Below are 18134 nucleotides of genomic sequence, written 5' to 3'. Positions count from 1 at the left end.
AATTTACTGAAATTTCAATTTTAATATGATAATATAACAGAATGGACAAGAAATGGAATATGAATTGAACAAAATGGTGTATAATGAGCACATAAGTTTTTCATTATTATTGGTTTTGTATAACCATTCACTTCATTTCATTGTGTAAATAACATTTACAGTTTTTCTATTGATTCTTTTGCAATCCAGCACATAATTTATGTACCAATCCAAAAGCTGAATGCACTTTGTCCATAATTGTCTGAAAAAAGCTGGAATGCAATGACTAATAAGAAACTGTCATTTTTCCCTCAATTAATTTGCAAATGGAACTGGACAGGGTGTAACTAGTACCTTCCACTCTGAACTGCACAGTGAGCTACAGAGTAGGCCTATATGTAATGTAGGTGCATGATAAAAAAATTGGTAAAAAATCTGCTCACAGTCTGCTTGATAAAATCAAGATGCATTAGTTTAATTAAACACAAGAAAAGGTAAAAAAATTTAAAAGAAAAAGAACAGTAAATGTATTTTGGTATCATTACAAAAAAAGTTTTGTCAAGAAAGTAAATTAGTCATCAGTGATACAGTCCACTACAGTCATAGAAAAAATGAGAAGAAAAGCACAACCCAGTTTCAGGACATGTATCCCATCTTCAGCTGCATCTGCAAAATTGTAAATTAATAATAATACCTCTCAACATGGTTGAGAGATTCAAAGCTAAACAGAACCAACAAACATTCTTAGAGAAAACTTCATGCACTGAAACTGGGTTGTACTTTCCTTTTCAGAAATAAATAATTTTCACATCTGTAGCAGATTTTATCAATAATGATGAATAACAGTTGTGAGTGTTCCACCAAGAGGAAGTAAATTTGTGTTGTACAAAAATCAGTACATCACAGCTCCTCAGATAAGTGGCATTTAAGTTACAAAAGCATTTGTTCTGTTTAAAAATATTCTACACAAACAGTTGCAAGAGTGTATTCAGATCTGTCAATGCAGTTCTTTAAATTTACAATTTGATTTCACTCACTGCCCATCCCTGTGAGCCTTGAGTAACATATTCAGATAGACTGTACTTAAGAAGTTGTGAAATCCATTTCATATTTTTTATGCTCTTGAAATAAACTATGAAAATTTTTGTCACACCAGTATATAGCAAAATTTATTCTTACTATTGCAAATATGATGATATCATTATTGTATTGAGCAATAATGGTAACACCTTCAGTTATATTTTCAACCAGTTTTGGAGATACGGTCAACCATCTTCAGGTCTCTAGATAAAGGAAATATATTATTTATCATGCTATACAATAGACAACATCATAATATCAATATTTACTTTTTTAAATGATAAAAAGTTAACTATATTAGACTGAACCAATTTACATTATACAGGATGTCCTAGAAATGTTGTAAAAAACGTCGAGGTGTTGTAGAGGGTGTCTTGCAGAAAAAATTGAGGATAGGATCCTGTGTCCAAAAACATCATCCAATGACACTACAGAGTTCTGAAGTTGTACGCACCAGCAACTGCCACTAGGTCACCCCTAGGCAAATCTGACTTTTTATGCTGACAGACTGTACGTGGAACATTTCACAATGTTCTTTGTTATTCAGTAATCATGACTGACGGCCATAATTGCCACTGGAAAAGATGAGGCTAGCTGCTGTGTAGGCAGGCCTTGTCTTTTATGAATGTGATCCCCTGCTTCCTTGGTGAATGATGGTGTCAGGCAGTGGTTTCCACCTGCACTTTACTTTTCTCCTGTATACCAGAATATTTTTGGGTTTTTAGAGGGACCAGGAGAAAAATAAACTGTACATGGAAACACATGTCTGGATCCATCATCCACTAAGGCAACAGAGCATCACATTCATAGAAGACAAGGTCTTTCTACACAGAAGCTAGATCCATCTTTATTGCCGGTGATCATGGCAATCAGTTGCAATCACTGACTTTGTAAGACATTCTGCCTACAGTCTATTAGCATATGAAAGCCACATTTGTGCTGAAGGGGTGGCCTGGTGGCAGGTTCTGGCCCTATAACTTCAACACTCTATAGTGTCACTAGATGACATTTCTGGACACAGGTTCCTACCCTCAATTTGTTCCTCAGTTTGGTGCAGTTTCTTTGACACCCTGTATATGTTTATGTGACCAGTATAGCATTAAAACTATAAAGACATGAATTATGGATAGTGTCTCTACTGTAACAAATTAGCAGTAATTATTGGAAGACCAAATGCACTAAACTGTAGGTACTTAAGGTTGTTCAATAAGGTCTGAAACCTATTAGGCTATAATAATCTTAGGAAGAGGACTGTATTCCACTTGTGTCAGTCACATAAAACTAAAAAACGCTGTGGTGCACAGTGCATAAAGAGGTAGAATGTAAACAAATAACAGAAATTTATATTTAAGTTGCTTAAAACAAAAACACAGCTGTATCTAGGAGCCTGAAGATGTATTATTGTACCACCAAAACTGGTTGCAAGTAAATAAAAACTCATGAATATATCTGAAGGAATTATCATTATTGCACATAAATATAAATGCTCTCCCAGTACCTATCAGAAGGTGGATGTACACGAACTACTATAATGTGTTTTGCTGTTTGGTAGTCTCTTAAGGTTTGCTGCCAGACCCTAAAATCAATGTGACTCAATATTTCAGTGATCCATCTTCAAGAGAATGGTGCTGCTGCTGAGTGCCACAGGAAAGTGATGCCAAGGCTGCAAATTGTAGTCCTCTACAGGTATCAATACAGTACACAGTGCATGCTGCACCCGTCACTGTTGCTGCCTCCAAGATTTGGCTTATGGTGCTGCCTCTGGTAGAACACCAACATCAACAATATATCTCACTCAAGTATTACATTCAAACACTCAGACTGGCTGCACCAAAGAACACTATCTTTTGATTGAAACAGTATGGGTTCTACATCCTGCTGAGAGGAATACCCTTATCTTTATTAATCGAACTTTCCACCAACATAATTTCAATTGTCTCTTTATAAACACTGTTCCAAAAACCAGAAATACTGGTAACTATCAGAGTCTCATCAGATTTCATCCTGTGCCCTCATTTAAAGAGGTTTCTACAACTGCTGATTTTTCTGGCTGTTATAGCTTTGTGTAATGGTGATGTTCCAAGCACCTGACCTGATCTATGTGAATCAAACAGCCTTCCCACATTGACAGAATTTTTATATGCCAGGCTTCCTAAGCCCAAAATCATATTTGATAGAGCCATGTAGTGCCCTAATCTTGCAAGGTGGGCAGAATACATTCTTAATGTTAAAACAACTTAAAATTACTCTAATCTTGAATGATAAGCACCCAACATAAGTAATAGAGGCCACAGACCTACACTTGTCTTTATGCTCCTCTGGGAATGGTTGAAACTCCATAACCTGACGAATCTTCCCTTAAACCCAGCCATCATATGTGCAAGTTCTTGGATTAAACTCTCCACATCAAAAATGGCATACGCTTTGCATACCAGAGTCTTAAAGAGGCGATTGCTTTGGTACAGTGGATGGCAACTCATAGCATGCAGGTGCCAATCAGTATGTGTTGGCTTCAATGAATGCTATGTCTCAGTGTACCATCAGGTCTTTTGTAAATCATGACATACAAAAAAGGAAGCCTCCCATTATTTTCAATCTCTGTGGTAAAATTAATTCTGGGATGAGTACAGCTGAAGTGATCAAAGATCGATCAAGTGCATTATGTCCATGAGGCCAAACAAAAAAGGTTTCATCAGTGTACCTCTAGAAGTACACTGGGTGTGAAGCTCAAGTCCTCAGTGCCCTATCCTCAAAGTCTTCCAGGAATAAGTTGGTGACTGTGTATGATAAAGGGCTCTTCATCCAGTTTGTCACTAATCAAACTGAACGATTCTTCCAGAGGGACTTGTGTGAATAGGGATATCACATCAAAACTGACAAGTGAATCTCAAGGATCCAGCCTCAAAGATATTAGCCCTCAAGTAATATCCACCATACAGGAAATATGGTGTTAACATTTGCTGACATATGGGCTAAGGACAGATGTCTAGTGCTTCACCAGATTGTAAGTAGGTGCACCTAAATTACTAATTATATTGTGTAAAGCTACCCTTTCTTTATATATCTTTGGTAGACTGTACAACCTAGGAGAAACAGTAGCACGAGGATGGATGCTTCATATTTACTTGTGAGTTTTGATGTGTTATCCCTATTCACGTGAGTCTCTCTGGAAGAATCATCGAGTTTGATTAGCAACAAACTGGATATAAATTTGGTGAAGCTTTGTCATCATGTGCTGACATCCATTTATTTTTCATTTAATGGCAACATTTTTGAGCTGAATGATGAAGTGGCAGTGGGTAGCCCTTTGTCACACATAGTCGCCAATTTATTCATGGAAGACTTTGAGGAAAGAGCACTGAGGACTTTAGCTTTAAAATCAATGTGCTTCTGGAGATAAGCTGACGATAAATTTTTTATCTGGCCTCATGCTTATGATACACTTAACTCACTTTTGGACCACTTCAGCTGTCTTTATCCCAACATTAAATTTATTATAGAGGTGAAAATTGATTGGAAGCTTCCTTTTTTGGACAGTATGCTTCACAAAAAAAAAAAAAAAAAAACCTGATGGTACCCTGGGACATACCAATTGGTACCTGCATGCCATCCACCAAGCCAACACAATGATGTCCTTAGGAATCTGGTATATAAAGCAAATGCTATTTCCGACATGGGTAGGAACTTGCACATTTTGCAACTGGGTTTAAGGGAAATGAATACTCTGAGAAACAAATCCATCATGCTATGGAGACTGGACCATCCCCAGACACCATGAATCTTGCAGGGCTGTCCATGAATCCATAAGACTACAAGGAGGTGGATATCTCTTCTGAACAGCACGTCACAAGGTATCCCAGATATGCTCAATAATGTTAATGTCTGGGGAGTTTGGTGGCCAGCGAAAGTGTTTAAGCTCAGAGGAGTATTCCTGGAGCCACTGTGTAGTAATAATGGATGTTTGGGGTGTTGCAGTGTCCTGCTGGAATTGCCCAAGTTCATTGAAGTGCACAAGGGACAGGAACGGATGCAGGTCATCAGACAGGATGCTTACTTACATGTCACCTGTCACAGTCATATCTAGACATATTCACAAGTTCCATATCACTCCAACTGCACATGCCTCACACCATTACAGAACCTCCAACAGGTTGAACAGTCTCCTGCTGACATGTAGGGTCCATGGATTCATGAGGTTGTCTCCATAACCATAGACACCCATCCACTCAATACAATTTTAAAGGAGACTCGTCTGACCAGGCAACATGTTTCCAATCATCAACAGTCCAATGACAGTGTTGATGGCACCAAGTGAGGCGTAAAGCTTTGTGTCATGCAGTCATCAAGGGTACACAAGTCGGCCTTTGGCTACGAAAGCCCATGTTTTGTTGAATGGTTCACACACTAACACTTGTTGATGGCCCAGCATTGAAATCTGCAGCAATCTGCAGAAGGATTGCACCTCTGTCACATTGAGTGATTCTCTTCAGTCATTGTTGGTCCTATTCTTGCATGACCTTTTTCCAGCCACAGCGATGTCAGAGATTTGATATTTTACCAGATTTCCGATATTCACGGTACACTCATAAAACCATCGTACAGGAAAATCCTCACTTCATTGCTACCTCGGAGATGTTGCATGCCATCACTCATGCACTGACTTTAACACCACATTCAGACTCAGTTAAGTATTGATAACCTGCCATTGTAGCAGCAGTACCCAATCTGACAACTGCGTCAGACAGTCATCTTATAGAGGCATTGTCAACTGCTGCGCTGTAGCCTGCCTGTTTACATATCCCTGTATTTGAATATGCGTGCCTAAACAAGTTTCTTTGTTGCTTCAGTGTATTTCTGTGGCCTTTATCCTTAAGCTGGGGGCAAGTTATTCAAGATTGGAAAACTTTCAAAGAGTCCTAAAATTAAGAGTTTATTCCACCCACCTTTCAAGATTCAGACACTACTCAGCTCTGTAAAAGATGATTTGGGACTTAGGAAGCATGGAATAAACAAAGTGTCATGTCAACAGGGGAAGGCTTACATCAGCCATTTAATTCACAGAGTTTGGGACAGGGCATGGAACATCGTCGTCACATGAGGCTACAAAAACCAGAAAAATCAGCAGTAGCAGAACATTCTTTAAATAGGGGACACAGGATGAAATTTAATGAGACTCTGATAGTTGCCAGTACATCTGGATTTTTGAACAGAGTTTATAAAAAGGCAATTGAAATTAGGTTGGCAGATAATTTGATTAATAAAGATAGGATTTTTCTCTTAGTAAGACATAATGTAGAATCTTACACTGTCTCACATCAAAACACATTTTTATGGTGCAGCTGGCTTGAGTGATTGAAGATAGTCCTTGAGTGCTATACATCATTGATTCTGGTGTTCCACCGGGTGCAGCACCATCAGCCCAGTCTTGGAGGCAGGAACTGTGGTGGTGGCGGCCAGATACGCTGTGTGCCTATGTAGCCATGGCTTGGCTTCATTTTTCAGTAGGTCTCAGCAACAGCAGCATTCTTCTGATGATTGCAGATTGTTTTTTCACAAAAAAATATTGAGTTATGTTGATTATTGGATATGACAGCAAACTGGAAGAGTTTACCAATAATTATTGTGTCATGTAAGTCTATGAAATGTTTTGCTGTTTGTTTATCGTTTTTGTGATGGTCTTGCTTCATGGACATGCTTTCAGGGACCCCAGAGGCAAGAACTGCTTTAGTGCCAACAATTAGTCCCTGCTCCTCTTCTTTCAGTACTCTTGATTTCCGTCATCAAAGTAAACAGTATTCACGTGCACGTCGACAGCAAAATGAGGCAAGCAATCATGAATCAGGTGAATTTTTGTGGACTTTGGTGTGTAATACTTCACTGCTCTTACATATTTTCATATTATTATTTGGCATGTGTCATAAACTTGACAATTTATTACTCAGATATTGTGTTTTTAAAGTCTGCCTTCCCACTTCATTAATATTTCCTACTACTTTCAGTATGAATTGAAAAAGGAAGTAAGATGTTCTCTGATCAGTTTGTTGAAAAACGTCACTCATTGTATCAACAGTGGTATCAACAGCAACATAATTATGTTGACTTCATTATCTCACTGAATTCATATGAAACATCAACACTACCTTGTTACTAAGTTTTGTGTAGGCAGTATGTTCCTATATTTGTGTCATATTAGTTTTATTTAAGTTTTTCTCCATATTGGTCCTGCAGTAGGACCTATGTCTTTCTTATTTTCAGCTCAGAAAGGATGTAGGGGAAAATCATATAGGATCACTCTTAAAGACTATCCTGGTATTCCATTCAGTGTTTTTGGAAACTGACACAAAACTTAAGCCACAATTTTTAAGCTGTGTATTTAACCTCTGTCTTGTCAAGTAGCAGTATTTTATGTGAATGCTGCACCACTTGACAGACTCACATGATATTTTATATGAGAACATGGTAGTATCCATTGACAATGAGGCAATTAAAAGTGAATATTAGCTGTCATTTTTCTTAACATGTCTTCAGTACCTGTCATCTTTTATTTTGTGTGTGTGATTATTAACAGATAATTGGTCTTGCATTTCTGCTGATTAAATACACTCCTCACTTCTTTCACCTTAGGCATGTTTTTGTGTAAAAAATGTTAAGTTGTACCATGGTCTGGATTCCAATAGCTGGAAAGGTCTGTAATCAGTTCTTATCAGCCTCATAAAGCCAGGCAAGAGTATGCTCCCATAAATAAGTGGAAAAATATGCTTTGCAAGCTGCTACAATACTTAAGCTTCAAAATGAGTAATATACTTTTGAAAGTGGTATCATATTAATAAGCATGTATGCCACAGATATAACTACTGTTGCTAAGCTCATTGCTTTTATGTTGTGTAATTGATTAGTTATGGGTTTTGTACACCAAAGTAGCACTTCCTGCCAGTTTAGCACATCAAAACCATACTAAAACTGGTGCATTTTGGAAAGATCTTTAATGTAGTGCATCAATGAAATTGCAGAAGTGAATGTTCATCAGTGGTGTCAGATGAAGATTAAATTAAAGAACACCAGTTCCACATGCCGAACTTTCATGGTAGCAAAGCAGTGAAGCTCTCACAATTTGGGGCAGCAGGTTGTTCAGCATGTGCAAGAGAAACACAATGAAGGCTTTGTGATTACTAGATAAATTATATGAATGAAAGCACTGTAGATGAAGAAGCATTTCCAACAGTATGCATTGTGAAATTCAGAGCAAGTTTCGGTTGGCGAATGAGGATGATAAAAAGGGTGGAGTTTACATTAGAGTGCCGAACTATGCTAGCCCAGCAGTTTCCCACAGTGTGTGACAAAAAACTATTTGCATATGAGCATCATATAATCACTCCTAGGAAACAGCACAACTGTTTGCTAGGTCATATGGGCAATATTGATCAGTTCTGTTTAGTTGTATATGCTATCAGATGTTACTGTTGATGTTAATGGCATTAAAAGTGTTCCTGTAAGGACTTCTAGCAATGAAATGGCAAGGATAACAATAACACTGGGTGCCTAGCAGATGGAAGAAAGCTCCCCCCGTATGTGATCTTTCACAGGAAAATGATACTGAAAGAAAAACTTCCTGCAGGACTTATCTCTAGATGCCAAGCAAATGGAAGGGATGTCAGATGACCTAAGCCTAGATTGGTTTAAGGTTGTTTGGAACAGAATACCATGTTCTGTGCTTTCCAGAAGGATAATGATGGTGTCAGATTCTTTCAGGGGACACCTCACGGAGAAAATTAAGGATCTGATAGCAAAGAACAATGTAGGTCTGGTCATAATTCCTGGTGGCATGACTTCACAACTTCAAGTAATAGATGTTGTTGTGAGTAGACCTTTCAAGGTTCCCCTGCAACAGCTTTATAGTGAGTGTTTTCTTCAAGGAGACCATGCCCGTACTGAGGGGGGCAGAGTTAAAGAAACCCTCACTACCCATGCTTGGCCAGTTGATCATTAATGCTGGGGCAGAATCTCAAGTGATTCTCTTATGAAAAGATTCAACAAGTGTTGTGTATCCAATGCTATTCATGTCTGAGAAGATCTACGTCTACATAGATACTCTGCAACCCACCATAGTGTGTGTGACAGAGGGTACCCTGTACCACTGATTATCATTTCCTTTCCTGTTCCACTTGCAAATAGAGCGAGCAAAAAAAGGCTGTCTGTATGCCTCTGTATGAGGCCTAATTTCTCATATGTTATCTTCATGGTCCTTATGCGTAATGTATGTTGGCGACAGTAGAATCATTCAGCAGTCAGCTTCAAATGTGTTCTTTAAATTTTCTCACTAGTGTTTCTCAAAAAGAACATTGCCTTCCTTCCAGGGATTCCCATTTTAGTTGCTAAAGCATCTCTGTAACACTTACATGTTGTTTGAACCTACTGGTAACAAATCTAGCAGCTTGCCTCCGAATTGCTTTGATGTCTTCCTTCAATCCAACCAAGTAGGGATCCCAAACACTCGAGCAGTACTCAAGAATCAGTCCCATCAGCATCCTATATGTGGTCTCCTCTTTCCTAAAATTCCCCCAAGAAACCAAAGGTGACCATTTGCTTTCCCTACAACAGTTCTCACAGTTCACATGCCCATTCCACCTCATATCACTTTGCAATGTTATGTCCAGAAATTTAAATGACTTGACTGTGTCAAGTAGAACACTAGTAATACTGTATCCAAACATTACAGGTTTGATCTTTCTACTCCTCCACATTAACTTACATTTCTCCACATTTAGGGCTAGCTGCCATTCATTACACCATCTGGAAATTTTGTTTAAGTCACTTTGTATCTTTGTGCAGTCACTCAACTTCGACACCTTACTGTACACCATGGCATCATCAGCAAACAGCTGCAGACTGCTGCCCACCCTGTCAGCCAAATCATTTATGTATATAGGTAACAATAGCGGTGCTATCACACTTCACTGGGGCACTCCTGACAATGCTCCTGTCTCTAATGAACACTCACCATCGAGAACAACGTACTGGGTTCTATTATTTAAGAAGTTTTCAAGCCACTCACATATCTCTGAACTTATTCCATATGCTCCCACATACTGTGGGAGGAGTGTCACAAAGGAAGAAATGCCAGTATGCTTACAAGCAAAGATAGTGGTACCAGTGATGAAGACAATGATGACAATGTGTACTGAACAGGATCATATGCAATGGGCCAAAATGAAATGTATTCTGTGCCTTCCATGGCAACAACAATCTCAGAATGCATACCATTCTGTTCATTGCATATGAAAATGGTTTTGTATGGCAGGTTATGTTCAGGGCCTGAAGATACCATGTGGTGTTGAAACTGGTAGCATGTACTAAGCATGTATTAGAAAGAATAAATGATGGTACATTCAAATGCACTGGTTTTATCATTATTCAAGTACTATGTGTCTGGCAGTAATCCCACTTTCCTTCATGGATTACCATAGAATGGTGATGATGGTGCCAATGATTAAAAGTATTGATACCACAGAGATAGTACGCAAAAAAGAAAGCAAAAATAAAAATTAAAGTAAATTGTTATTTTTTGTTTATTTTATTTCTCCTTTTATTATCAGAATGTAGAAACCAATAAATGGCATAATTTTAGAATAGGTATAATGTTTAATTTTTTAAGGAGATACGTTATATCCACAAAACAGTTTGTAATTTTGATTGGACAGATTATGTTAAAAATAAAAAATTTTCAATGAGACTCTTAAAAACATGGGGGGAAGTGTTGTTTTCCTCAGTATCATTTTGTACTTGGGTAAATATGGTCACACTCATCCACTGAGGACACAGTAGTCTCACCCCAGTTCCCCTTCATTCATTATCCTTATTGCACTGTAACATACACAAGCCAAATCTCATAACAACCAGCCAAATGTCTTGATTTATAACTTCCTCTACCACTAACCTATCAGACCTGTCAAACCTTCATTAAAGACATACTTGTACATACAACAGTTTATTGTATTGCTATCATAAAGGCCTATGTGTTGCAAATACCTGTATTTTAAAAGAGTGTACTGCAGCATAATTGTTCAAGGCTTCGCTCATTTTAATTTATCATTTAAGAGAAACACAGACTGTCTTACAAGTTCATGAACTCATAATTTCCTTCCTACATTTATTCTGAATTTACCTTTGTGTTTGTACAGTTCTCGTCAATTTCATCTCTGAACAGTCTTCATCAATGGCATCTGAAGATTTCTATGCACTGTTTGTAAATAACATAAAATAATATCTATGAACCTAATAGGACTGTATGTGTTGTATCCTGTAGTGATTCGTAAGTTCTAAGGCAGAAAGCAGGGAATGAAAGACACAACAACAGTTAGATAAATATCATTTATTTAACTTAAATGGGTGTCAGTGGAACAGAAGTTCAGGAAAATCCAGTGTGCAATCCACAATAATCCAAATCTGTTGGCGAGTCCATATTAACACTGTAGTATCACTAGAGAGGCTGATACAGCAGACTCCTACACTCTTTGGTAGTGGCACTGCCTGTGCCAGGCGAAGGGCATGCCTGTCATGCAGCCATCGGTTGGTGGCTATAGGTGCTGTGTGGCTGCCTCTGGTGGCAGTATTCTGAATGCCTGGTGTCAGCCTTTGAATTAGGAACTGACACATAGAGCATGGTGTATGTGGCAAACTTCACTGTACATCACCCAATAAAATGCTGACTCTTCTCTGGCAACAGTTGTTAATTACATGCCTATAAGTACACTGAAACATGAAACAAAAGTCAATAAGTTCACAATGCAATAAAATAATTGTTCTGAGTCACAAGTAAATTGCTGATGTTGACGTTAGGTACTTTGTGGCTGAATAAGTATACCAGTCCATAGGCACCAAAGCCTAATTTCACTCTAGCAATCTCCCACATAGGCACAGTCAACTCATACTGTTGTGTTGGCAGAAGAGAGAACACCATGTTACAAATGGAGGCCAAAATGCATGCATTTTAGCTCACGCAGGCTGGCGTGAGGAGGGAAGGACTATACTGACGTGACGTCTGGAACATGACAAGGAATTAGATTTCAGAAAGTGGACGTAATTAGTTTGATACTTAACTTTAATCCATTGATGATGAATGTCACTCTTGACGGTACATGATTCACAATATTATCTGTTCAGAATACATTCATAGTAACTGAATATGGCACCATGCTAGGTCGTAGCAAATGGCGAAGCTGAAGGCTATGCTAAGCTATCGTCTCTGCAAATGAGAGCATATGTAGACAGTGAACCATCACTAGCAAAGTCGGCTGTACAACTGGGGCGAGTTCTAGGAAGTCTCTCTAGACTAGACCTGCCGTGTGGCATCGCTTGGCCTGCAATCACTGATAGTGGCGATACACGGGTCCGACGTATGCTAACGGACCGTGGCCAATTTAAAGGCTACCAGCAAGTGTGGGGTCTGGTGGTAACACCACATTCCTCCCTCACAAATTGGTGGACGGTTGTGGTATGAGACCTCTGCCCACCGTGGGGAGGACCCCATGCTGACGTATGCGACGAGGTGGGGAGCCTAACAACAGGCGAGGCTGTGCCACCTGCACCCTGCGATTCAGACCGCGGGGAGCTAGGAAACACCTGAAAACCTAGTCCAGGGTGCACGCCAACATGCGGTGTATGCACTCGTAGAGAGACAGGAGGGGCTGAAGGGTCAACGTCCATTGAGCCGGGGCACCCGCCGGGCGAAGACGACATATGGTCCGGAGAGGGCAAGAGTTCCATGTCGGAGGACAAATGGTAAGGGGAGCGATCGGCGGCGCATGACCCAGGGGGGCGCCCGGCGGCTGCAGCAATGTATCCACTGCGGGCGTCACCGGCGGGATAACAGGCAGCGGCAGTGCGTCGCCATGGGGCAAAATGGACTCCTGGGGCTGAGGCAAGCCATTAGATGGGTCCCCGGGGCTCTGACAGGACAGCACCATCGCTGAAAGCAGACGGCGAGCGGCAGATCCCGTGCGATGACAGAGGTGCATCTGACTGAGATGCTGGCACACCTCACCAGAGGCCCCCAAAACCAGATACATAGCACGTCCAAGGAATCGAAGAATGTGCCCTTCGAGCCAATGTCGTGAACCTCGACAGTCGCAGTAGTAGACAATGTCTCCTGGGGCAAAAGCAGCTGTCTGCCGCTGCACAGAAACCTGATGCGGTGGATGTAGCAAAGACACCAAGGTGTGATAATGGTGACTGTGGAGCAACCCAGCCGGCGAGCGACCATCCCATTCTCGTCGCCAATGTTGTGTTGGCAGAAGAGCCAACACCGTGTTATGAATGGAGGCCGAAATGCACGTGTTTTAGCTCATGCAGGCTGGTGTGAGGAGGGAAGGACTATACTGACGTGAGGTCTGGAACATGGCAAGGAATTAGAATTCAGAAAGCGGACGTTATTAGTTTGATACTTAACTTTAATCCATTAATGATGAATGTCGCTCTTGATGGTACATGATTCACAGTATTATCTGTTCAGAATACATTCATAGTAACTGAATATGGCACCTTGCTAGGTCGAAGCAAATGACGTAGCTGAAGGCTATGCTAAGCTATCGTCTCTGTATGTACACAGTAAACCATCGCTAGCAAAGTCGGCTGTACATCTGAGGCGAGTTCTAGGAAGTCTCTCTAGACTAGACCTGCCGTGTGGCATCGCTCGGCCTGCAATCACTGATAGTGGTGACACGCGGGTCCAACATATACTAATGGACTGCACCTGATTTAAAGGCTACCACCTAGCAAGTGTGCTGTCTGGCAGTGACACCACATGAACAACAGTAAGAACAGTCCACTTCATTATCCAGCAGAATCCATGTTGCAGCAGTATTCATAGTCAAGGATTATTGGCACCAATTTGTCACGATGGTGCTCACAATTAAATATTCTTGTTGCCATTTCGTTGTGATGGAAATCACCAAGTGGTGTATTACATCCCATAAATTACCAGTTTCTTCAAAGGTGGCTATATAACTACCAATGACAGTCACATTAAAATCAATACATTTGTTAAACTCACAGTGTGTGCCATTCAACTCTTCTGAAGAATGTGAATGTGAACATTAATTATAGCATAGATGCAAGGTCCAAACAGTAGAGTCAAATGACCACTTTGACATAATGTCAAACCTAAGAGAGCTAAAGCATCTCTTAGAAACAAAATCCAAATTAAGAAAGTTAAAGGATCACTTAGATGCAAAGTACAAAACTAAAGTTGTGGAGGGGGATAGCTGGATGGTCGATCAATGGCTTCTTGATGACCATGGCTTAGCTGCTCAATGAACTTAGAAGTAACTTGCTGAAGTGGAGCTCTAGCCAGAACTGTCTGCAACCAGAACTGTTGGCTAGAAGCCATGTGGCTTCCTAACTACTGGCTGAGTGGAAGGTTATATGTCTCACTCTCTTCTTGGACTTACCATGGACATAATCGAGTAGTGTGCCAACTTCGGTGCCACCTGTGATATTGTTGGTGCCACTGATCCAAATGGAGCCTTTCACAAGCCAGGCAATACAGCAATAAACACGTTGTCTGAGTAGGCAATCCAGCAGACCTGACTGTATTCCAGGAGGGTGGAGGACATGTACCCCAGAATACTACGCCCCTGCCCACCCGGGCATAGAGGTAAACTTGACGATACTAGTCTCCTGCTGATGTGGTCCTCAGGTCAGGAAGAGTCTGGATGTGGATGCTGTGGCTCACCTGGATGGTGTCACAGACCGAGCAGATCTGAAACAGAAAAACTGGCAGCATTTTAGTCATAAGTTACTGAGGATAAGGAGGAGGAGGAGGAGGAGGAGGAGGAAGTTAGTGTTTAACGTCCCATTGACAACGAGGTCAATAGAGATGGAGCACAAGCTCAGCTTAGGGAAGGATGGGGAAGGAAATCAGCCATGCCCCTTTACTAAGACCATCCCATCATTTGCCTGAAAGGATTTAGGGAAATCACGGAAAATCTAAATCAGAATTGCCGGAGATGGAATTGAACCGTCATCCTCCTGAATGATAAACTACTGAATTTCTGTTGTGGCCATACCTGACTGAGGTGTTTCTTGGCATGGGCCTGATTGGCCATCTGAGCTTCAACCATAGAGTGACCCAATAGTTTGACACTTTGAGCAGGGACCCTTCTTCATCTGCCCTAGATGAATATGGTGGCATTTATTTAGTTTGATTTTATATGGACATGTGACAGGCTGTGGATCCCTGTCGTCAATTGCCTTCACAATGGACAGCTGTGTCCTTTAGAGTCAACTGTGTAGGAGTTCCATAGGACACAGGTCATCTTGAGCTGTGCTGTGGTATGTTGATCCTTTATCCTGGACATGTTTCAGTTCTAAGGAATGTTTATCCTTAAAGGGAAAGGGTACATTTCCTGCTGATGGCTTCAGTGTAATATGCACTTTTTAGACCCTGACACAAGTTGTTGTGCCATGAAAGATAGTTTGGGAATTGTGTATGAGGTCCATAAAGTGCGTGTGGGGTATGGCACCTGCACCTAACTGGCTGTGTTGTGTACTCGCAGACCCAACTTGCTGAATAGTTAGAGATACAGGATATTACTAGCATCCTGTGATTTGACCACCAACTTTGCTGTGACAGTGGTCTCCTTGTACAATACATTAGCATCAAATTGGCTTCTGGTTACTGTGCAAGCAATATTGTACCTGGTAAACTTACTATGGAACAGTCACAGCTGTGGTGAGCCTAACCATTAACACATTTACAAAAAAACTGACTGTGGAACAGTTGAAGATGTGGTGAGCCTAACCACTGGTGAGTTTGCAAATTGAGAATCATTGAAGATGAACCCTTATCGATATGGAAAATAGCAAGAGTGACAATGATTCACACTTCTAAATTGAAATGTTTGCATGATAAAATTGCATGAACCTGTAAGCCATTGTGAAATGAACGTAATTTTTTTTCATTAGTAAAACTTTTACTATTCATTTTCATCTTATGTGCAGAATTACACATTTTTGCCTTGTGGCCTCTCTTGTGTTAGTGCTTTTCAAAAATAACAATTTTCATGCTGGTGAGCTATAAAACACTTAAAACAAGAGAGTAACCTATTGGGCACCTGTTTTCCTGTTGTGTCCTGAGGGAAGATGGTTATATCCAGCCCATAAGTGCACTGGATAGTGAGACAATTCCAAGTTTCAGCATTTTTACTAATCTGAAATACAGTTGAGGGTAGGGGTGTGTGTTCTACAATCCCACAGACTATGTCATTGTTTGTTCAAAAGCACAGATGAGAGGTAAACCAGCATCTAACGAGGGCTTGTTCATCTTCACTGCACCATTTTTCAGACAGTGAGCCAGTGAATAAACTGAAATCCTGTCCCACACTAATGAATTCGATATGAGTGATTACTCTTGTTACTGAGACACTGGAATTCACATGCCCACATAAGTTCCTATAATTGGACTGTCCACTCATGATAACTTTGTCTACTTTTCTTTGTACAGCTGAAAATTTTATGTTCAACAGCTGCTACATGTATATGTGAATCAAAGTAATCTACCAGCATGTTATTCAGCTGAGTGTATGTTAGTTCACTCTGTTAAGTTGTTGAATAAGTCTAGATATGTAACCACCAGTGTGTGCAACTAAAATGGCTTTCTGTCATGTGTCACCTGTAATATCATGGATCATAAAGTGCTGTTCAAACCTGGCAATATCATTCAGCCATGATTCTAATATCTTATTGAAATTTGGAAACAGCAGATGTGGTAGTGTCCTTGCTTGGGTTGAATTAGTGTCTGGCTGGAACAATTTGGCCAAAATAAACTCCTGTCTCTGTTGCATGTTTTGCAACAAGAGCAGTAACTCTGTTGAAATGTCCAGGTCTGGAGTTGCTGTGTGGAAACACAATACTGTCTGATTAGAATATAAGCAAAGAAGTGGTAGGAACACCAAAATTCACAGAGGACAGTTGAAAAGATGCACTGAATGAAGTTGCCACAATTGAAAATGTAAATTATCACTCATGTTGGAAAATCCTCATTACCATTTTTTTGCAATGGTACACGTGCTCAGACATCCTCATCTTCAATTTGTTGTGATGATACTCATGGTCAAATATCCTCATCACTATTTTGTTGTGACAATAGACACCAAGTGCTATATTGCATGCCCTAAATTGCCAGTTTCTCCAAAAGTGGCTACATAACTACCAATGACAGTCTCATGAAAATCAACACAACAATGTCAAGAGTCTGAATGTGAAATACACTAGCCCATTGATTATCATGTAGATATGAGGTACAGACTATAGAGTCAAATGATCACTTTCCACAGGAAGTCATACCTTAGAGATTTAAAGGGTCTCTTAGATGCAAAGTCCATACTCTTCTTCTTTTTCTTGTGCCTTGTTCCCACTTCTAGATGGTGTCAGCATGGTTCTAACTGAATTTGGAATAGTTTATTTAAGGGGTGGCTGGATGTTTTTCCTGTCACCATCCTTTTATCCCCTGAGCAAATTATATGTGCCCCAAACTGTCTGTGTGTAGCGTTATCCATGTGAATGTTTGCCGACATTTTCTAAATATTTACAAATTGAGATAGGACTTGGGTACTAGCCCAATATTCACCTATCTGAATGTGGGAAACCACTGAAAAGTGATAATCCCACTGGCTGGTAAACTAGATGTCATTTTTAATCCACTAAGTGGATCCAATCCAATGGAAACACTTGCCCAAATCCTGGCAGAGGCATAGTAACATGTGGGATTATCCAGGTGGTTACATAAGGTCTGAACTAAAAGAGTTAAATGATCACTTAGATGCAAAGTCCAAAACAAAACTTGTGAAGGATATTAGCTGTGTGGGTGATCGATGGCTTCCTGATTACCACAGCTTGGCTGCTCACTGAACCTGGAGGTAACCTGCTGAAGTGGAGCTATAATCAAAACTGTCTTTCCAACTAGAACTGCTGGCTTGCAGCCATGTGGCTTTCTAAAGACTGTCTAAGCAGGTTACATGTCCAATTCTTTTTTTGGACTCAGGATTGGCATAGGGGAACAGTGTGGCAACTTTGGTGTT

The 18134-nt window shown here is 40.3% G+C and overlaps 1 protein-coding gene across 1 annotated transcript in view; it reads left to right on the top strand.

Annotated features, from left to right (window-relative positions):
* Nucleotides 1–18134, top strand: part of LOC126299089 (glutamate receptor-interacting protein 1) — a 538481-nt gene that overhangs the window by 345115 nt on the left and 175232 nt on the right. Inside the window, exon 7 of the mRNA XM_049990762.1 lies at nucleotides 6761–6901. Coding sequence (XP_049846719.1) covers nucleotides 6761–6901 — 141 coding nt within the window. The remainder of the gene's footprint in view (nucleotides 1–6760; nucleotides 6902–18134) is intronic.

Source organism: Schistocerca gregaria, chromosome X, assembly GCF_023897955.1.
Source record: "Schistocerca gregaria isolate iqSchGreg1 chromosome X, iqSchGreg1.2, whole genome shotgun sequence".
NCBI lineage: Eukaryota > Metazoa > Arthropoda > Insecta > Orthoptera > Acrididae > Schistocerca > Schistocerca gregaria.
Note: the sequence above shows the minus strand (reverse complement) of the source record. Positions and strands in the feature narration are given on the sequence as shown.